Source organism: Chamaea fasciata, unplaced genomic scaffold (assembly GCF_029207755.1).
Source record: "Chamaea fasciata isolate MVZ Bird 193981 ecotype frontalis unplaced genomic scaffold, bChaFas1.0.hap1 SCAF_18, whole genome shotgun sequence".
Classification (NCBI taxonomy): domain Eukaryota; kingdom Metazoa; phylum Chordata; class Aves; order Passeriformes; family Sylviidae; genus Chamaea; species Chamaea fasciata.
Window position 1 is genome coordinate 11,919,008 of NW_027094103.1, and position 22,045 is coordinate 11,941,052.

At 52.5% G+C, this 22,045-nt stretch overlaps 1 protein-coding gene across 11 annotated transcripts in view; it reads right to left on the minus strand.

Annotated features, from left to right (window-relative positions):
* NCOR2 (nuclear receptor corepressor 2) overlaps positions 1-22,045 on the minus strand; it is a 227,097-nt gene that overhangs the window by 71,665 nt on the left and 133,387 nt on the right. For 5 of the 11 annotated variants that reach the window (XM_066199388.1, XM_066199386.1, XM_066199389.1 and 2 more), the window contains exons 8-13: positions 21,672-21,724; positions 12,989-13,055; positions 8,730-8,917; positions 7,388-7,484; positions 5,545-5,723; positions 2,153-2,207 (exon numbers count right to left, since the gene is read on the minus strand). In XM_066199388.1, the coding sequence (XP_066055485.1) occupies positions 2,153-2,207; positions 5,545-5,723; positions 7,388-7,484; positions 8,730-8,917; positions 12,989-13,055; positions 21,672-21,724 (639 nt within the window). The remainder of the gene's footprint in view (positions 1-2,152; positions 2,208-5,544; positions 5,724-7,387; positions 7,485-8,729; positions 8,918-12,988; positions 13,056-21,671; positions 21,725-22,045) is intronic. The other 6 variants (XM_066199392.1, XM_066199391.1, XM_066199398.1 and 3 more) reach the window with 3 other exon arrangements.

Genomic DNA, 22,045 nt, shown 5'->3' on the forward strand with positions numbered 1-22,045 from the left:
ACACGGGCAGGTCAGGGAACAGAAGGTGCTGTCCTCGTGTGCTGTTGGGGCACAGACTTCCAGGAGCAGCGCTCAGAACCGGTCATCACCAGGTCTCCTGCTGCTCCTGAAGACCTGTACCCCCACAGCTTCCCCACACCGCCCTCCCTAAGGCTTCCAGCGCAGCTGGAAGAAGGGGACAATGCACAGTGTCCTAGTAAAAAGGCTCAGCCCTGCAAAGGACACACCAGGGCGGTCCTGCAGGCGTGCAGAGCTGGAGATGGGGTGCTGAGCAGAAATCACCCCGTGCTGGAGGCAAAGCAGGGCTGACCCCAGATGACCGTGGCAACCAGAGGCAGAAGAAGGAGCTGCCTGTCAGCCTCTGTTGCACTTACACGAGGCACAACCTGCCACCCGACTGTCAGCTGGTGTTACTTCCACCCGCTAAGCGCGCTGGCTCCAGCGCGCGCGACTTTGCTGTGGCCAAACTGAGATCCCAGCGCTCAGGAGCTGCCGTCCCAACAACAGTGGTTGGCTCCACAAGCACCATCACAGACTGGACACGTTAGGAGAACAAGGAGTCAGGGCCAGGACATATCCTGCACCTGAACAGCACGAAGAGTGCCACGCTGGGAGAAAGTCCTCTGCGGAACAGAGTGGGCACCTAACACCAGCCTTGGGCTACCCCTTCACGTACAGGATCAGTGGCTTTGTGAAGAGAAATTATCTCACAGATCCATCATGCCACGGGTCCTCAGGAGCTTGGGGCAGCTGAGTGTGCCCGGGGGTGCCCGGGGGCTGTGCTCACCCCATCCCTCTGCAAGGAGTGGAACCATTTGCAAAAACAGATTGCAACTTTTAAAGTGTTAATTGGATCTCTTTCTAATTTAGCCCTGATTATACACACACACACGCGAACACAAAAACTTACAGTCATCTGTTCCAAGGGCTAAGATCACTATTTTTTTATAATGCAATTTAAAAATCTATTAATTCATTACATTGAGCCATACTTTGCATCTCTCTCCAACAGGATAATGGATGTGTTCTGTATCATAATTACAGCCTGATTTACAAACGAGTACAAATAAAATTAGAAGACATTTTACAGCTTGGAACACAGACTGGATTGTGAGCATCATCCAAGTCCCACCACTTTCGGCTTTATTGAGTGCAAAAGGATGAGAAGCCTGGGATCTTACAGCAACAGCAGCAGCATGAGGTAGCTGCTGGCCTTCTTGCTGCTTTGGACAGGAAGGTCACGGTCTTATAAATTATTTCCCCAGCCTGAGTTATGAGGAATCAGAGAATAATTCAGGCTGGAGGTGACCTCTGCAGGCCACCCCTGAGAGCAGAGTGGTTCCCTCAGAGTGAGTGGACACTGTGTATATAGAACGCTGCATGAGGATGCAAATAACTAAAAGGACCAGAGAAGCAGCAGCTTTCAAATGTTTCCTGCTCAGAAGAGTATTCACGTGATGGACATAACTGTGTTTTCAAGCTGGGTCTGTCCAGGATCTGCCCACAGGGCCTGTCCCACAGAAGGTACCTGGCCTTGCTCAGAATGGGACAAGAGACTCACTCCTCCATCAGGTCTTTTCTGTGAAACCTTTCTTCCATCAGCCCCATTAACAGCAAAAACAAAAAGTCCAAGCAACATAACACACAAGGTCTAGGAAAGGTCAGGCGATTCCTGTGAGCAACCATTCCTAGACACCAAAGGGAGGTGTGTGCGCTTCCAGGACACCCACCCGACCTGTTGGATGAAACGGGACTCAAAAAAACCCCTCTCTCTCCCTGAGCAAAAAGACCCCTCGGCTTTGTGCTGGGCAGCTGGGTGCCCACCCCCTGTGTGACAGCCTGGCTGGTGCAAAATGCCTCCGGGAGATGCTGGAAAGCGGCTCCCCAGGCAGATCACGGGGTGGGCTGCGCCGCCCACGCGCCAGGCTGGCTGCGTTCACACCTCTCGCGGCTCCCAGCTCCCCGTCTCCCCGCAGCTGACTCAGTCCCCGTCTCTGCAGGGAGCCGGGAGGCGTCTGGACCATGCCCGGGGCTTGGAGCCACCACCACCACCCACAGGTGCCCAGCTTCTTCTGGCAGCTCCAGCACCAACAGCCAAGCGATGGGAGGAGAGGCAGCACCGTTCAGGTTAAAGCCAGGCAGGCAGGCTTACCTTCCTGTCCAGAAAGGATGCGATCAGGCCAAAGTTCTTCGGATGCTGCATGAACCTGCCGAGCGAGAGGGAGGGGGTTACTGTGGGTGCAGGCGCTGAGCCCCTCACAGCCGGGCTGCCATGCCCTGTGTGCCCAGAGCAGCAAGGCCAGCTCCCAGAGGGACTCTGGGCTTTGAGAAAGTATTTGTCTGCTGCTCGGCTTCCCAGAAAGACAGGAACTTTAAATTTAGCCCAGTGGGGCTGGGCTGGTTGGGAGCTTCGATGTGCAAACGTTCATCATGGGGTGGGAGAGCGAAGGGGGGCTGGCAGCGCCAGAGAGCTGCTCCTCACCCTGCTGGATCCCACGGCCACCCAAGCCTGTACCAAGAGCAGGACAGGGCAGGCACAGAGGGCACGCACACGAGCCAAGGCCTCAGGATCTGGCAAGGAAAGGGCGAGGAATTGCCATCGCATCACGGCCCTGGGTGGCCCTGGCGCTGAGCAGGACCCCAAGCCCTGCTGGGCTCTTGGGAGCAGCTGCAAAGGACAGGAAGGGAAACCCAAACCCTGGGAGGAAGCACAGAGCTGCCACATTGCTGAGTTGCTCAAGAGATTCCCCAGTGGCACAGCAGCTCTGCTGAACGCTGCCTCATGCCCAGCAAGTGGAGGAGCTGTCAGCAAGCTCATCCCTGGCTCTGGCAGCCTGGGAGGGTACGCTGCCCGCTCAGGGCAAGCTGTCCCCACTAGCAGAGACGCCTCCTCCAACAAATCCCTGTTCCCAGCTGCTGTGGAAGCATGGAGGGCCAGCAAGCCCTCGGCAGGAGGTGCTGCTGCTGGCAGCACAGTTAACCAACGCACTGCCAAAGCACGGAGAGCCTGGTGAGCGGTGACTTTGTGACAGGAGAGGAGGCCACCAGCACAGGCTCTGCCCCGGGGGGCTGCGCAGCCAGGGTGAGCCACGTTCAGCACGTGCACCTCTGCCAGCTCCCAGGAGCTGACAGCTCTGTGCCCCGGGGAAATGGATCGGAGGCGGAAGGTGGGAGAGCTGTGGTGTGGGTGTAACATGGGTAGGATACGGTGAGGAGCTCCGTGTCTCCAGCCCTGCCAGTGATTCCCCTGGGGCAACTGGCTGAGCTCTCTCCTGCTTTTGCTGCTCTGCCCCAATGCCAAACGAGGAGTCAAGGCACTGAGCTGAACTCAGTGAGGGCCTGACAAACTTCCCCCATGGCTGCAGGACATGGGTGCTGTCACCCCCATTGATGCCATTCTTGATGCAGAACTCCCATTTGGTTTGGGTGGCACTGCAAGATCCCTGTCCCCACAACTGGTCACCAGAACAAAAAAGAAACCAGAAACACTAGGGGCGACCAAAAAAAAAAAGGAAGAAAGCAAACCAGATGGGCTGCTCAGACAACCAAGATGAGGGCACGGAGCCAGAGCTGGCTCCTCTGCACACAGCACAAACCCAGGGCTGACCACAGGATGGGGTTTTCAAGGCCACGTTATCAACAGTACTAACACACTGTCAGGGGCAATGCAGATAACAATCCCCTCTTCTTCATGGGCCTGGCCATCTCCCCATAATGGGAGATGGATGCTGCATTCTCACGCTGCCCAGCACAACACAGCCTCAATGCCTGAGCTGCACCCTGCTCCTCCCCCAGCAAACCACAGCTTCCCTGGGAGGAGGCCAGCAATGGGCTCTCAACAGAGACCTGAAATCCTGCCCAAAAGCAAATCAAATCAGGTTCTTCCTCGTGGTTATGCTCTGACAGCTAAAATAGTTCAGACCTGGAGCTTGTCAGCCTTGCAGTGCCTGCCTGTTTACTCCAAGAGCCCCGGCCAACTGGGCTGAACAAAAGGTTGAACCAGGTTTTCCTGGTCTCAGGAGCAGGCCAGCTCTAGGTCACAATCACGGATGACACAACTCCAGTTCACCTTAAAAACCCAGGCCAGAAGCTGCAGCACAGCAGGCAGCTTGGCTACCGGCACGCCAGGTTGGGGGAGAGCTGGGGCAGGACTCCCTACACCACCCTCCTTACAGCTCCTGAATACCAATCTCTCAAAATGAGCTTTGTGAGAGCCCTGACACCCTGCTGTATTTCTGCCTCGAGCTCTGCATCACCCACAGTGATGACACAGAATCCACCGTGCGCTGCAGGATGCACACACTGGGTGTGGATTCTTCCAGCCCCATTAGCCAGGCACAGCCCTGCCATTAAAGACCAAGTAATTAGCCTTTGCGTCATTTGTGGCAAGCCTCGCTGTTTGGAGTGGCACATTTTAAGGCTAATTAGCAACGAGGATTCTCCTCTATCAAAGGCTTGGAGCCAGTTTGCTTGTTTTGTTCTTTTTCGGTCCATCTTGGCAATTAATTATTTCAGCTGCAAACAGGAGGAGGAGGGATCCTGGACACAGAGAGGCTTGTAGCATGGCTGGCTGTAGGACTGCTGGTAATCCATGGAGCCATCCCCTGATTGTCCAGAGGCCAGACTAAATGGTGCTGCTGCTCAGGACAAAGTGCATCCATGTACCTCCACGTCTCTCAGGTCCACAGCAGAGAGCATCATTAGAGCCCATCCCACTGGAAGGTGAACTCCAGCTCTGTTTTCACACTCACAGCACACTGGGGGCACCAAGGATACTCCAGTCCTCCATGCAAACACACCTGGATCCCTGCTGGGCTATGGGATACAGGGGAGTCTGGATGTGAGAGCAAGCTGAGCACCCACATCTTGGCTGACAGCACAGTGGTACCCAGGGAAGGAATCAGTGACTCCCCAAGTGATCTCACTTGATAGAGCCAAGCTGTTCTCAAGCACTGCTTGCAAACAGGAGAAAGCACCACAGCCAGAGTCTGCACGTGTCTGATGTGGGAACGCATCCATGGAAACAGCAGCCGGTGGCAAATCCTGCAGACAGCAGGACAGAGCACTGAGGAAGGGGCACCAGCTGGAAGCTGCAGCCTGAGGGGGTCTACGTAAGGGGCTTGGATGTTGACAGCCCCAAAAACCCCCTGGACACACAGTGCCCAAAGGACAGCACGACAATCCAGAAAGGAAATGTGTGTGGAGTGCTGGGTTTCCTGGGCGTTATCTTTAAACTGGCTGATACAACAGGGAATGCAAAAGCTGAAAAACTTCCCGTTCTCACCCTGCCACGAGCAGCCGCTTCCCACAGCCTAGCACGGGGGCAGGAATATCCCAACCAAACTGCAAGGCCAGAAGTTTCTGTGCAGAAGCATCACCCTGTGCCCAGGGGTAGCACAGAAATTCGGGATGTGTCCGTGGGGGACAAGCCAAGCACTTGGGAAATCCACGCCTTAGTGCGCTGGGGCTCCAGCTGCAGCCCGGCACGGATCCTGCCCGCACTCCCAAGGGCTGCACAGACAGAGCTGTGTGGGCTGCACTCACTTTTCCCGGAAGGTCTCCTTCTCCTGTTCGCTCCACATGTTCATCACCTGCCGGTCCTTGTAGACCTTCATGGGGTCGTCCATGAGGCCGTTCATGTTGATGAATTTGATGCGCTGCTGGTCGGCATCGTAGAGCATGGGCGGGATGACGGCGAGCTGGCGCATCTGCTTCTCCAGGTTCTTTGGGGAAAGCACAGAGAACAGTTGGTCAGCACCACGGGCCCGCGGGGACCGCGGGGGACAGATGTTCCAGAGGAAAAGGACAGGAGGAGGAACAGGAGAATTCAAAAGCAAGCACTAGACAGCTTTACTGCCGGAGTAACTGTAAATTAAACGCTGGAAGAGGCTATCGCTGTCAGCCAGGAAACAATTAATCTTTCATTTTGGAATAAAAGGCTTCAAGATCCTGTGTGGAAATGTCTGACTTAAGTGAAACAGCTCCTGACCGTGATGAGACCAAGTCTAAGCAGCAGTAGCACTGAGGGGAATGCTGACTCCCTCCCAGCCTCCAAAAGCCACATGGAGGTTCAGCCCCCCACACCAATTGTGAGGGAAGTGGGCCAGCTTTGCAAAGGGTGGGCAGAGGGAGACATTATGTTTCCTTTCCACAGAATCCTGAATTGTTCCAGGAGGTTTAAAATGTCACTGAAATGGGGCTGTCATTCCTTACTGCAACACCCTGGGACATAATCTGATGCCTTAACTCCATCCTATGGAGCACAAAGTTCATCCAAAGCCCCAGCTGCACATCGGGACAGGACAGACTGGGCACACTGGTTTCCTTAAGTATTTGCAACAGGGAGGCCAATGTGATGTCTCATTTGTGCTGTCTCCCTGCTCCTTCCAACCCTACGGAAGAGCTGGAAGCTCTTAAGTCTCCTCTGAGACAGGCAAAGCAGATTTGGGGCTCAGCAGGTGGCTGTCGGGGTGGAGTTTAGCAGCACACTGTGCAGGGGGATGGAGGCCACCAGCTAACGCTCCGCTTGGCCAGCACCTCTGCAGGGCTGTGAAATTTCCCTCTGCTTCCAAGATCCGTGTCCTCCACGTTGTCACCTTAACTTGCTAAGAGCAAAGTGCCTGGGATCCCAGAGAGGGATCAGCTGTGGTGCACAGGCAGCAAACATCCCAGCTATTGCTGGGCAAGGGCTGCTCTCCCCTCCCAAACATGATCCACTCACTGCAGCTCGCCTCCGTGCCAAGAGAGTGGAACCCTTGTGAAACCAGATCCAAACGAAGCCGAGGTCACGGGGATGTTTCAAGATGAATGGAGCACTCCCAGAAGATGTGGGCCAACTGGCTCACGTACAAACCATTCATTCCATAGGATTCCCCTGTGTCAAGCCGCACAGCCCATTCAAAACAAAACGAAACAGAAAATCCCCTCCACCCAGCAGTCTGGGCACTGGCCCCCTTCCCTTCCCTTTCCTTTTCCCTTTCCATCTTCGCTTCCAGTATAAACCACAGCGAGGAGGTGTTTGTGGGGTGCTACCCAGGATGAGCAGCATGCTGGGGTTTCAGGTCCCTAAGAGACTGCCAAATGCTGACAAACCCAACCTACTGGCCACCAGCTCCATGTTTTGCTCTGGCAGAACCATTGCACAGCTCCATTACATCTCTCACATGGCTGGGAGGATGCTGATGCATATTAGATAAACTTCTGACTTTGGATCCTGTCCAGAGAGTGTGTTTGGCATCACGGCAACCTCTCCAACCTCAGTGGGACCTAAAGTTGGTGGGATTTGGCATAGGACTTCACCATGAACTTCACTTCAGTCCTGTCTTGGCTTCCTCAGAGAAGACAGAGTGAGGGGTGAAGAGGAGCATAAAGCAGAATCTGGTCTCACCTCTTGCTCCGAGAGCCCGTCGATGATTTCGGACACCTCGTGCTCACTGCGTGCGGCTGACATGGAGAGCCCGCCACTGCCCCTCTGTCCTACCCTGCTGGGAAAGGGCAGTGACACACTCAGGCACTGATGCTCCATTTCATAAGCAGCAAACCACACTCAAGACCATTTTGACCTCCATAACAGCCACATCCCAACGTTCCAGCCAGGCCACCCCCTCCCACACTGTGGGAATGGCGCCTGCGTTTAGGGCTCGCAGGCCAAGAGCCTCAAACCACTTTCCTTACCTGTGTCAACTTCCTGGACTGCTAGAACACAAGGACATTTCAAGCCCAACCACACTCTCCCCCACCTTTCCTCCTGTTCACCCCACCACAGCAATGGCACAAAGGCGTGGTGTTAGCACCGAGCCATTAGCACTGTGCCACCACATCTGGTTTGCAACTGCTGTGGGAAGTTTGAAATCAAACCCAACCACTGACATCTTTCCCTTACAGTCACAGCCACACATCCCAAAAAAATACAACTTTTCTTAATGAGCAGGTAAAAATTTAAAATATTTCTCAGTACCACTTCTCCCTTTCTCTTTCAGACAAAATAAAGTCATCAGTTAGGAAGTTTGGACCCACCCAGATGTTAGTGGGGCACAAGGATGGGATGCTTGCAGAAGGGTTTAGGTTTTCTGTGTATCAGGTGACCCCAGGCAAGATGCCAGGGCTGAAATGGAAAGGACAGGGAGTTTTCAGCAAAAAGGGTGGAGATCATGAAATCGTGTCTCCTCCTGGCAGAAAACAACATGACCTCAATTGCACTTCCAATGAGGAGAGGAAAATGGACAGGGGTTGGAAGAGACAGGGGACATCCCTTCCAGCGAGACATTTCGCTCCCTGCATATTGTCTGTGGTCATTCCAATAACCTCTGCAGATGTTTCTGCTCCCATCAAAGCATGTGCATGCATTAAATCATCAACACGACCAAATGCACCTGCAAGTTTTGCACATCTTAAGCTGGGCACACCAATAAGGCAGGAATTAGTGCTGTCCCAGCCAGCTGGCCGGCACAAGGGAGCTACCCCTGGCTCTGATGTGGCCAGCTGGGAGATCAGCAGGAGAGGTGAAACAGGCAGTCACATTCCTGACATTTTTGCTCCTCTTGGCTCTGTGTTGAGCCACCCTGGGGAAAAAATCAGCAAGACTCATGTCTGCTGGCTTCTCATTTTGACTAGAGAGGGAGAAACGGGACCGAGAGCCACCCCAGCCCGCTCCTCCCGCCAACAAACCCCGCACCCATTCCCCAAGAAGAAAAGAAAGGCTGTCTGATACCAGCTCAGCCCCTTCCTACCGCTTCTCCTCTAACCTCTGCATGCGCTCTTGCAGCTCGCGTTGCTTCCGGATCTCCGGGAATTGCTTCTCATAGTATTCCCGCACTTTGCTCTCTTTGGCACGGCGCCGGGGGTTATTTTCGATGCGCTCCACTTTTTTTTCCCAGGCCTCCATCAGCTGGTCATAGCGCTGGCAAAACTTCTGCTCCTGAAAGGGCAGAGGCACAGAGGGAGCTCAGAGACGTGCCTGGGAAGGGCAACTCCTCCAGGCCTGGCCCCCGATGGCCGCTCACGCTGAGCGTGAGTCACGTTGCTTAAAGAAATACAATTTATTAGGACGTGGACACGCTCCAGGGCCTGGGACCAACCCGAGGGTGAATTCTCAAAACAGGCCATCAGGTACCTCCAGGCTCTTTCCTTCCAGACCCAACATGTTTGGTGGAGCCACGACTCTTACCCAGCATGGCTTGGCCCAGCCCTCATATCTGCTTGAGCATCCTCTGGCCCACCAGGTGCAAAAGGACCTGTGCTTTCCTGGGGAGGGAGCCCCTGCTCCACACCCCAGGAGAGAGCAAGATGCCTGTTCTCGTCCCTTTTGCTTTTGGCCACAAAGAAAAACGGGGTGAGGTAAATAAACCCCAATCCAATGGAAATACACAGCAATCTGCAGCCCGTGTCACACCGATCCTGGCACGTGGGTTTGGTTTGTCCATCCTGGACTTGGCAATAATCCAAGAACAGCAACACATCTTTGATCTCCTTGCCCTTTTGGAGGCACCTCAACAATAATGTGAGGCAGAGAGAGCACCTCAGGCCCTAGAGCTGAGACAGATTAACACCCTCCCCTGCAAATAAGTCAATTCCCACTTGCATGCCTGGAGCTAGAGACTGCCCTGCCCTGCATGGATGCACAGGAGGTGCTGGGGTTTCATCAGGAGCTGAAGGAAACAACCACAAGATAAAAACGAGGAGGGAGAACAGAAATTAAAATGCCCTAAAACCCACACGAGGTATCTCACACTTTGGGCGAGGAGCTACAGGTAACACCAACAGCCTGCGGCAGCTTGGCAAAAATCACAGCTGCTGCGTTTTCACCTCTCCCAAAGCAATGCCATCAGCCCCCTGAAAACGAGAGCTCCCACCCTGCCAGCAAATCTGCTACATCCTCCTGCTTTCAGAGCATCACATTTGGGAAGAAGCTAAAAATACCCCATGAAGTTTATGAAGCTGGTGCCCGGTGCTGCCAGCCTGCGGCACGGCCGGGAGAGAGCCCAGCACGAGGGCTCGGTCTGGTGAGAAGCCTTGAGGCTTTGAAAGGTTTGCCATTCCCTGCGGGAATGAGCCAGTGCTGGGTCCTGCGTTGCCACCAGCCCAGCAGAGCCACCTGGCACGGCCCTGGCTGCTTCACAGCCAGCAGGGCAGCTCTTTTTCCTCCTTTTCTTCCACTCTTTGGACCAACTCGACAAAAGCTTTATCCAGAATTCCTCTTCTAAGGAAGTGGCATTTGAAGATGGAAAAAGCAACATCAACGTCACGCTGCTGATTCCCCAGCAGCTCACACCCTGGCAGCAGGGCAGCAGTACCAAAGCTTACCCCTCGCACAGCTCTGCCCTCCAGAGCACGGCTTCACAATGGGCTGGCTGGGCATTTCCTTAACTCCCCACTATGAAAACTTCAAACCCCGCTGCAGCCGGGCTGCAGCATCCCCATCCAATGCTTTTTGCTCCAGCTGGGACACACGCTCCTTGCAATCTCCTGCATCCTTCAAAAGCCAAGACTACAGGCACCTTACAGCACTGTGAACTCCTCAGATCATCACAGCTCCGCCGCCAGGAGAAAGCTCCTGGTCAGGCACTTCAGGAACAGAAGCATCTATTCCTTCTCCAGGCTTCCTCTGCGCAGCCCTAAGCGTGTCCATCCCTGAGCAACCATCTGTGCTGGCCTTCAGCACTGGTGCCCCCTCTGCTCCCCTCCCCGGCTGGGCTCAGCAGCCCATCGGCCTCTCAATCACACCAGTAAGTGATAGCGAGCCAAATCGGACCTGACATGCGTATCTAAAAATGGATGGATAGTAACGCCGCCGTAGCAGCTGAAGGCAGCTTGTGGGCTGTGCCAAGCCCCAGCCCTCCCGCAGCCCACGCTCTCACAGCTCCAGGGAACGCTGCAGCTCTCTGGAGGGGAGGAGAAGAGCGAAGGTGACAGGAGGAACCAGTCCAATTCCTGTGCAAGCCCCGTGGTTTTCTTCCCTTGGCTGATGGAGACGAACCTCTCACACCCAGAACAGCTCCCTTCACCATTCCCTCTCTGCATCAACGCCCCGATGGCAATTCCATGTCTTCTGCTGTGCTGACTTCAGTGGAGACAGGAGGAAGCCCTGTGGATCCTCTGGGATGGGGCTCTCGGGGCTGGACCCTGTGGCGACCGAGCTCTGACCCTGCTCCAGCCAGCCCCAGGCAGCAACAATACCCCAGAAAGTAAAAGAGCCAGAAAGAAATGCTGGCATGTGGATGGGCTTTGCTAAAAATAGGGTCTGCTACAAAATAGGCAGAAAAATAGCTAAGCATACCCATTTTGCAAACAGAATCAGCAAATGTATTCACTTTGCAAATTCAGCAACCGTATGTTGCCTATTTTGTAGAATAGGCAAAATGCTTCCCTAAACTGAAAAATCCCCTTTCAAGGACACTGAATAAACTGGCTGGCAGAAATTCACCTATTTTGCATGACAGGCGACTTTACTGCAAGTCGTATTTTAGGAACTGTGCTCTTGCAGCCTAATTAAACCTTTTCCCCCAGCTCCTTGATATTCACACAGAGCAACTCACTCTAGGTTTAGCACAGTAACCAGCCATTTCCACCAGAAAGCAGTTCCCGGGCACTCCCCTCCTGCTTCCAACAAAACCACATGATGCTTTTTCTCAGGAAGGGAATGTTGACCCACTTCCCACCAGGCAGAAGTCCTCAGCTGCAGGAGGGGAGGTGCCCAGAGCAGCACCCAGCTGCTGTACCACATCCTCATGGAGTTGTAAGCCCCCTTGCCATGGAAGAAGTTTTATCATGGACACGTCTAAATGAACACGTATTTGGACACAAATGGGAGACACGACCGTTCCTCGGGAATGCAATGTCTGTGGCTTTTGGAATACTGGTGGGAATCAGGGGCAAAAAGCAAAGCATGAGAAAGGAAGAGAGTTATTCAAAATAAATTAGAAAATAACGTGATATCTGTCTCAGAAATTCATGTATTGGAAATTACTTTTAAAGGTACAGCCTTCAAACCACTTCCCAGGCTTGTTATTTGGTTTTTTTCCCAATAATTACTCCCAGTTTTGGCACTCCTGTCCAAAACCAGCCCTAAAGGCACTGAGAAAACCTGCACCACTGCCAATGCAAGACACCAACACAGCCTCTTGAGCCTGCCCCAGGACAGAGACAGCAAGTCAGGAGACAGCATTTACATCTTCCTCATGAAACGTGAAGCCCTGTGAGCTGAATCACCCATCACTGAAAGACACTGCAAAATCCACCTTCCCGGTGGGAGCCATTGGCTGTTCTGGCATCTCCTCTTCGGTGCTGGCTTTGCCTTCCAGCTCCTGCCAGGAACGACTGCAAACTGTCAGCCCCAAAAATGTACAAATTCAAATGCACAAACGTACACCGAAAATGTACAAATTCAAGTTTCAAGTGAAACCCACTTGAACTTTCTCCTCTAGTAACTGCAGACTTTTCAAACATCTTTGAAGCCTCATAACCACCCCTGCCTTGCCCCTTGCCCAACCAAGACCTTTCTCCTTAAAGGTCACTGAAACTCTCCCGCAGGCAACGCCGCCTAGAAACAAACTGGAGCTTGAATTTTGTTTTTAAACCACAAATTCCTAGAACACTGCTCCGTGGTCAGCTGGAAGGAGGCGGAGCAGCCTTCCGACCATTTAGCGGAAGCAGGGTCAGCTTGTTTCACACCTCTCTTCGGGTTCAATTACTCACAAAATAGACATTTATGCCGTGAATAGGCTTTCTGAGATCAATGGTGGGCTCCGCTGTGATTAAGCCAACCCCACGTGTTTGCTCTGTGGGAGGCACTTACAGAGGGAGGTGCTGCCTGCAGCAGGCCGGGGACCTCTCCTTCACATGTTATTTTAAGCAGGAGAGATTCCACAGTAATACAACAGGCAAAGTACAGGGTACCAGCACCTCTCTGCTGGAAACCATCCTTTTCTCTCTCACATAATAAATTACGCTGGTTTATACATAGAAAATAAGGTCTAAGGGAATCACTTACCCACTGTTTGCGCGCATGGTTTCTCCTCTTAAAGTATAAAATTAACTTTTTCCGCATTGCCTGGTTTCTGCAAAGAGAGAAAGAAGAAAGATGAGATCTGATTAACGAGGCGGCTAAAATACACAGCCTGGCTTTCCCCACTCCCAAAAGAGTGTGCAGCACAGTTTCCACCTTAACTTGGAATTGCATCAACTTGAGAACAGCAAATGCTCTTATCTCAGAGCTCGAGCCAGCTTAGAGAAAGACCAATAAACCCTCTGAGTCTGGGAAATTCACCCACATCTGTTGGTAAATCAGGATGAAAGTTGAGAACTAAATTAACAAAGTCCCGCTGCAAACCTTCCCCGTGTTCTCAGCACCACACGTGGGCAGACGCTCAGCTCTGCATCTATCAATGGGTCAGGCTGTTCCTTCATTAATTTCAGGCTGTTCTGCAAAACCCCAGTGGGTGCCCAAGAGCTGGGGGGCTCAGGCCAAGCCCTGCATGGCAGGAGGTGGCACCCCCCGAGCAGAGACCACCAGGGACAGCCCGGTGCCCAGGCCAGCAGCGATGGGGATGTCAGCACACACACGTTCACCCCTGGGCTCTGAGGCCCTGATGAGGAGGCAGGATCACAGCAGGACTTGCAGCACTTATCTCCTGACCTCTTGCTTCCTTGGAGCCGTGCCCAACAAAGCTGCAAACAACCAGCCAGGAAGAGTTCAGCCACTTGCAGAATTAGGACCTCAAGGGGGAAACCAGCCACCGCAGCAACCCCAACCACCCCGGCGTCTGCCCAGACACCCCCTCACCTTCTTCTTCCTTCTACTTTCTAAAGGCAGCATGAAAGAACTGCTCAAAGAGAAGCAGCACGAGAGCAGAACAGAGCTGAAAAGGCTGCAGGAGCTTCCAGAGCCTGCATGAACCCCAGAGCTGAGCTCCTGTGGTTGTTCCTCTTGCTAGTATTCACAGCAATAAAATCTCTAGGTAAAAGGTAAAGACCAGGGGCAAAGGAGTTTCCTTAAGTCTTTTATCCCGATTAAAGGCAGAGCTGCAGTGTGTAATTACTGATCAGGAGCTTAGCAGTCTCATGTAGGCATGTTCTGTGGGATTTAGCTGAATGAAGAGACACCCTTGCTGCTTCCTCATTCCCCTCCTGCGTGGCTAGCAGGAAGGAAAAACCACCCTCCACCCCTTGTAAATCCCTCAGCATAATTAGCAGCTAACGGGGTTATTTGGGATGAGACAGGGCAGAGGGCCCAGCTCACTTAGAGAGGATTGGGGGCAGTCCTGGCTAAGTTTAGGAATGGAGAACATTGCAGAAAGCATCGAGATTTTTCCCTTCTTAAACTCTCTTCTTGCTACACCACTGAACCATGCATGGGCACTCACAGGAACGACAGTGATCCCACAGCAAGCACAAGGTCCCTCCAGCACTTGTTTGCCTGCCCCAGCTCCTCACATGCTCCTGCATCCCTTCACATCTCACCGTGAGCTCTCCTCAGTGGCCCCAGCACTGCGTGGTGCCTCAGTGGGCAGCAAACCCTCCTGCAGGACCCTGTCAGACACATTTCCTTCCAAGGCTTCAGCTCTTTGCCACGGCCACCGTGCCCAACCAACACATCCCCCTTGTTTGTTTGTTCCTAATTCCAATGGAAGCTCTAACACAAGGAAACCTTTGGGGTAGTGCTAAGGACCAGCATGTGTGGGATGGTCCCCAGCAAGGGGTCATGGACTGTCCCTTGGGGTCAGCGCAGCTAAATCAACCCCTGCCCTCCCCCTGTCACCCTGGGTGACATCCAGGAGCAACACGGGGCTTTGACACGCTGCTGCTGCTGGATCTGCCGCACAAGTTCTTCGAAAACAGGAGAGCAAATGAAGGAAATGAGCAGCTCTTACGCAGCTGATGGGTTGCCTTGAGTTGTGCATCATGGCTGACCTTGAAACTGCAAATGCAGGCAAAGGCTTAATGGCTCTGCAGCTGCAAAAATCAGGAATGCCTTGAAAGCCAGCGCATGTTTACCACCACCAAGGCTGAAGTAATCAAAGAGTGAAAGGATTAAAACAACAACAAACCCCCTCATGCCCTGAATGTTTTTGCCACTTTATCTCTTTGTTTTGTTTTGTTTTTTTTGCATAAGGTCAACCTTTCAAAGGTTAATACAATCTTGGTAAATATAAATAGGCTTCACAGTTTATCTTGCTACATGTACTGCTGTTACTTAGAAACCGTTTTGCAGCGAGGTTAATTCGGGCCACGTGTCTCCCAAGCACACGCTGCGCTCCCTGGGCAAATCACGGAGCCCAGCACAACCGCTGTGCACAGGGGAAGGCCAGGGCTGTCCGCTGGGAGCCGGGCACGGAAATAACCACTGTGGAGTGGCACATGGCAAAGGCTGCTCGTGCAAGGTGCCAGCCTTCCTCCCTTCTCCTCCTCCCCTGCCTGAGTCCTGCGGTTTTCTGGGGCACGAGGAAAGCGTCAGGGATGGAGACCTGAACCGCACAGGGGGGAAGAAATCGGGCAGCTCCCAGGCAGGAGGGATGGGTGCCACTTAGATAAAGCAACAGTGACTCTTGTGGGCAGTTTCAAGTATTGCTGGGCTGGCATGCCACACCACGCCGGGTGGGGAGGACATGTGAGCTCCCTGCTTTACCCTCGGCAGTGTCCCCAAGGACTGGGCAGGCTGGGATGGACACAGAGCAGCCCCCCAGCTTCTGGTGAGCTGGTGTCTGGAGGCTGCCAGATGGCACATCCCCATCCTTGTGGTCGACAATTCATCTACTGGACGGAACCCATCTCCATTCCTGACTTCCCTGTGTTGCAGAACTCATGCTCTTCCCCCTGCCCTGACTGGTGAGCCCCACACAGGAGCACAGTTCTCAGAGGCACTCTCCAAACTGCCGAGCAAAACCCATCTCCCACCCGGAGCAAAGCAAAGCGAGCCCTGTGGGAGCAGCTGCTTCCACCTTCACTGCCTTGGCCCAAGGTTCCTTTTGTTTCACGCCTTTCCCAATGGAGCCAGTCAAGGAGAGAACCTGTAACTGTGGCTTTTGAGCTCCTTGGCCCAGGTCCACAGGGAGGACTTGGCCACGATCCTTCCGGAGGCCGCGACGTTAAAAGGATGTGGGTGCACGCATGCGTGTCGGGGCTGCTGCGTACCCACGTGTGCACGCTGCCAAGGGAAAAGGCTCCCAAAGGACACAAAGGGCTGATGCACGGCAGCACACCTGGCCAAGCCTGTGGAGACCTTCAACCGGTGCAAGATGAGATGAAAGGAAGTTTGCTATTTGAGCAAAAACTGATCAGGGGTGTTTAATTACACAGGAACGTCTTTCATCAGCCAGGGCAAACAAAGTAGGGACCAAACTGCAAAGAGAGATGGGAAGGAGGCAGCGAGCAGCTGGCAAAGCCGTTGTACAGCAAGACGGACAGCACAGGCGAGGGGAGGAAACCGAGGAAGCTCCTGGGAGCTCCAGCCAAACAAAGCACAGGGGGACGAGAGATCTGCAAAGCGGGAGACCTGAGCAGCACAGCAAGAACGCTCCGAGGTGAAACCTGCCTAGAGGCAATGGAGACCAGAACAGCTCTGTCCTCCCCCCTGCTGTCCCTGCCCCCGTGCATGGCTGGTGCCAGGATCCCAAGCTGCAGGCACGGATTCCCTGCAGCCACAGGACGCCCTGCAGGGAGGGCAGGGAGCAGCTCACCCTGTTCACAGGTCACTGCACTCATTCCCTGGCTTGCTCTGAAATGGCTGGAGCACACAGCTCCAGCTGCTAACACACTGTAACCTACTAACCCCAAGGCAGGGCACGCTTCTGGAAAGCCAGCTGTTCAGAGCAGTTCCTTGCAATATTTAGAAACACTTTCTGGGGAAGAAAAGCAAAGCAGATCTTTAGTTATTTACCCCAGAGCCCTTGAGCATTGGGATTGACAAAACCCCCAGCACCATCAGTGCCTCTGAGGGTGAAGTGGCAGAGGTTTGTAACTCTGGATGTGCAGTCAGGCAGGCTGTTGGTGCCCAGAAACACCTCTGCCTTGCCCTGAATCCCCAGCTGACAACACAAGCCCAAATGTTGCAAAACAACCCTCCCCAAACCAGTACTGGCTTTTTACTGGCAAGAGGAAGAAGCAGAAGGTAGCAGTGTGTGTCTCCATCATTTAGTAATTCATCACTAGGTAATCTGCTGCCTTGGTGCATGCCAATAGAGAATAAAAGAGATGAGAAACCTTGAATGGGATGAGCAGGGAGCTGCTAGGTGAATTTCTAATGAGGAAAATGTCTACAAGCACTAATAAAAAGACCTGAAAGAGAATGCATTAGTAATGACAGGGTTTGAAAGAACATTTGTGTTACATGTCAGGCTTCAACTATGAATTTAGAGGCAATCCAGTGCTACTAAATCCCCTAAACAGCAAGTAATGAAAAGATGACTTAAATTTCCCAGTGTGACAAGTGATTCGGAAAGCCACAGTTTGAGATTTTCAGAAGACAGCTGTTCTGCTCTTTTGGAGGGGCACTTGGAAAACAAAAAGAGATTCAGAAGCCCTGAAACCTCTCTGAAAATCCTGACTTCAGATTTTGATTCTGCAGAGGCAGATTTCCTGCCCTCTCCCCAAGAAGCTCTCAGCTGCAGACAGGAACCCAGATGTGCAAGTATTAACAGTGCGCTCAGCTCTGCTGCTGCTGGATCTGGGCACGTGAGAAAACCCAAATCACATCAAGCTCTCCATCTGTTTTAACTGTAAATTCAGAGAGGTTCTCCACCACCTCTCTAAGCATCTTGAGGGGACACGGCCTGGTTTCACCCCAACATTCCTGAATTTCAGCGTAAAGCAAGGAGAAGTTCCTGCAGGGGAGGCTTAAAGCAAACCCTGTAAACAGCACCTTGCATGCACTTACCCTGAGCCATTCACTTTGCTTTTTGTCTGCTTTTTCAAGGCTCAGGCAAGCTCACATTTTGCTTTTCAAACACAAGTCTCACAGAACACGATTGCAAGATGACTGCTTTGGGAACGGGGGGAGGAGAGTCCTGCCGGGCTGTTTTTCACGGCTGACCGAGCAGGAATCTCCCGCCGCAGAGACGAAGGCCCCCTTGGAGAATATCTCTTCAGACAGACAGCAGGTAATTGATCCTGCTCATGTGAACAACATCTTGTCATTTTTCAAACACTTGGAGGAAAGAAGGTTAATATCTTTGGAGCTGGAGTCTGGGGAATACGCAGAGTCGCTACAGTGGCAGGGTGGGAAGGGCAGCTCTCATCCTTGCACAACCAGCTGGCAAAGCACTGAAATAAAGACCCTGACCAGAGGCACTGGTGCTTCACTGGCGCACCAGCATATTCTGCACTTGTTGTATTTCATCAAAATGTAGAAAAAGGGTCTTTGTAGCCTCCTCGACTGATGCAGAATCACTTGAGTGGTTTCCAGCTGTGCTGAGGGCTGTGATGCATCTTAAAGAAACTTTTCGGTCTGTTGCAAAGCCAAAAAATCCTCGCCTTGAAAAACAGCAAGGGCCAAGCCAGCCACAGGGGCAAAGCTCAGCCCATCCCTATGAAATGAGGGCACTAAAAGCCATCATGCCCTCCTCCTTCTTGATGAGCAGAAGTGGCAGAGCCCTTCTCTCCGACAATGCAGATATTTCAAACAGAAAGGACACGGTCCCATCAAAGGTAGGTCAAATCTTTGGAACAAACCACTCAAGGGTGCCTCGGATCCCGCAGCAGATGTAGCATACAAAATTAACCATGTTTGCTCGAAGCCTGCACTCACAGGTGAACCAAAGGGACCGCGCAGACGAGGAACGGAGCACAGCCAGGCAGCTAAATAGGACTTAAAAGCTTTTGAAGCTGCAAACACTGGAATGAACTGGGGCATGAAATTAATTTTAACTGCACTGAATAGGAGACAGGCCATAAAACTCCCTGAATATAAGAGACCGGTAACATTTTAGTAAGAGTAGAAATTCTCCCGGTAACTCCCCAGTCAGCTCTATTAGCATACGTGACTCATCCCAGCTGAAAAGCAAAGCAAACAAGAAGGGAGAATTAAATGAGTGTTGCAAGGCAGAGAGTATAGCTGTGGAGAAATCGAGGAATCCTGGCTCTCTGATATTCAAATGCCTTCCCACTGACACTTGCAAACATTCAACTGAGAATAAAAAAATTCACACTAAGAAGCGTTTAAAAACAACAACAAAAAAGCTATGGAAGGTATTTGTGACAGTAACAGCTTGGCCACCTTGTACCCATGAGGCTCCAGCTTCACATGGGGACAGTTTCCAATTGGCACAGCACAGCCAGGATGCCGTGAGGATTTGTGGACAGAATCACAACCCAGATGATTTCCCAGCAATCTGCCAAAAGGTTTTTTCATCATGGCTAAAATCTGCATCGGGTGAAGCTCTTCTGGAGGATCTGCATTCAATTACACCTTGGCAAAATATAACCTGTGGTGTCCTGGCAGCTGTCCTGATGCTCTAATGCATCTGGCTGGTGTCTCCCAGCACCCTGAGGATTTACTCCATCTTCTATGGAAACAGCCACCTCCAGGCTATGGAGCAGAAGCTGCTCTTCTGGAGCAGAAAGGCACAAACATATCAAGAACAAGGAAAAGACAAAAAATATCTTCAAATTCAGCTTGTGGAAAAGTTGTACATCAGATGTGAACATCCAAGCGTAGCTCGGTCAAAACAGAGAAGTCTTATATCTTTTGCCCTTGGTCAAAGGACCCTGAATCATTTGCTTGGCAGAATCTCCAAAATCTTCATTCCCTATCTGCCTCCCAAGCATCAAAATGTCCTTTAACGTGCAGCATGGATGGAGAGATGGGAGAAAAGAAACACCAATTTCTCTGCGTGTCCACCAACAAGTAGCAAAGTGCAGACCAGACCCAAGGACCCCCAAGACAGACCCACGGCCATAAACAGCCAACATCTGGAGCCCAGATTGCTCAGGGCCCTTTCACTGACCTAGATCTGTAAACTGTGCTCGGCTGGCATCAATAACCAGCTGAAGGCTGCTAATTGCCAGGTTTCTGGAAGGAGGAGACGGAGGCTTTTCATTAAAATGTGTGGTTTCCTTCCCGTATTTTTGCAGCATTAATCACAGCGAACATTAACCCCAAGCCTGCCTGTTCCAACCTCTCCTTGGTCTGTCACTGCCACTGCTACAGCCACATGGGCACTGTCACTGCCTGGGGTGGGGATAACCCTGCAGATGCCTGCAGAGGCAGGGATGGAGGGGAACACCTGCCCTGCTGGCTGGTTTGATGGGGCTTCACCTCTTACAAACGGTTTACTCCTGACCTGCGCGGTCAGTTCTCTCTTGTTTGCACCCGTCCTTCAAGCAGCAACCCAGGACAGGAAATGGTTTAAATCACAGGAAAATGTGATCACAAACCCACAAATATTGGCAGCGGAATGGAGAGTGGGTGAAGTATCTGAATATACTTTTAACTCGTTCTTTCAAGGACAACGCAAGCGATCAGCTTGAAATTGCCACCTTCAGCACCTGCACCGGGACGGCTGTGGGGCCCTTCAAGGCAAGAGAGCGTCCCTGAGAGCCGGTGGCTTCCAGCCCCCATCAGAGCCAGGGGTGAGACACAACCAGCAGTGCAGGGAGCACGTCCTTGGGCCACACGAGGTGGTTTATCAACCATCAGCCCCCAGAAACAACAGGGACCCCCTGAGCCCTGGGGGAGAGGCTGGGGGAGATGCTGGGTTCGAATGTTTTGCAGGGAGTGCATTGCTGGGATGACACAGGAAGCTCTGGGTGGGGCAGGAATGGAGCGGGGCCTGGCAGAGAACAGCGGGGTCACGTCACCAAACCCTCCTCCCTGCAGCCCTTGGGGACACAGAGCCCCTAAACATTGCCACCTCCTACCATGCTCCCCTAGAGCAAAGGTACGGCAACTCTTCCCTTCTAAACCCCCGGGATCAATTAACATAGCGCTGAAAAGCAAGAGATTATTAACTTTTGTTAATAGATTATTAAAGATGATTATCACCAGCTGACCGAGCTGGTACCAAAATAGACACGCTGCAGGCAGCTCAGAGCAATCATCAGTTCATTCAAGGCAGATAAAAAAGTTTCAGATCTGGTTTGACTATTTAAATTTCCAACAATAATCACAATTATCGCTATTCTCATTATCTGTTATAGTTCTTCTATGTTCAGGAAGTCACTGTGGTTATTAAACACATGCTGATGATTAAATCATGTATTGAGGTGATAAGTCAAATTAGATGATTGCTAAGTCTCAGTAAGTATCTTTGAAATAACCAGTTGTTATTAGACATTCAAGAGGTCCTTCATGAAAATCTAATTGTAATTGCAACTTTTCATTTTACCTCATCTTTCCCGCATGCAAACACACACACACACACAGAGGCAGCTGATTTCATATTTCAGTACGGGTGAAACACAGAAGAAAGCACTTAAGGTAAGTGCTGTCTGGGAAAACATCAAGGACCCACATCCACCCCACCCCGAGAAAATCAAACAGCACCTTCAGCATCCACCTTAACCTGCAGCTCCTGGAGCCGGTTTGTGCTCCAGGCACCCAGAGCAGCTCTAATCGGATGCTCACAATTCCTCGGCAGCTTTAATTGGGGTCTGGGAGCAAGCCGGCACCCCTCCTGCCCCCCTGCTCCAGCCCACTGCCCAACCTGACATTTAAAATAGCTTTATTGCCGCATACTTACATTTTAATGTTTTCATGGTACTGCCTGGTGTCTGAAGGCTGGTTGTATAACGGCTGAAATAAAGAAGAGAAAGGAAGGCATAAACGGCGCGGTGTGACATTTAGGAAGTTAAACCCCCCCCCGAGCAGCCGCTGTATGGCCGGGTGCAGGTGGCCAGCCCCGTTCCCCCAGCCCCGTGCCCCCAGCCCCGTGCCCCCAGCCCCGTGCCCCCATCCCCGTGCCCCCAGCCTGGTGCCCCCAGCCCCGTGCCCCCAGCCCCGTGCCCCCAGCCCCGTGCCCCCAGCCCCGTGCCCCCAGCCCCGTGCCCCCAGCCCCGTTCCCCCAGCCCCGTGCCCCCAGCCCCGTGCCCCCAGCCCCGTTCCCCCAGCCCCGTG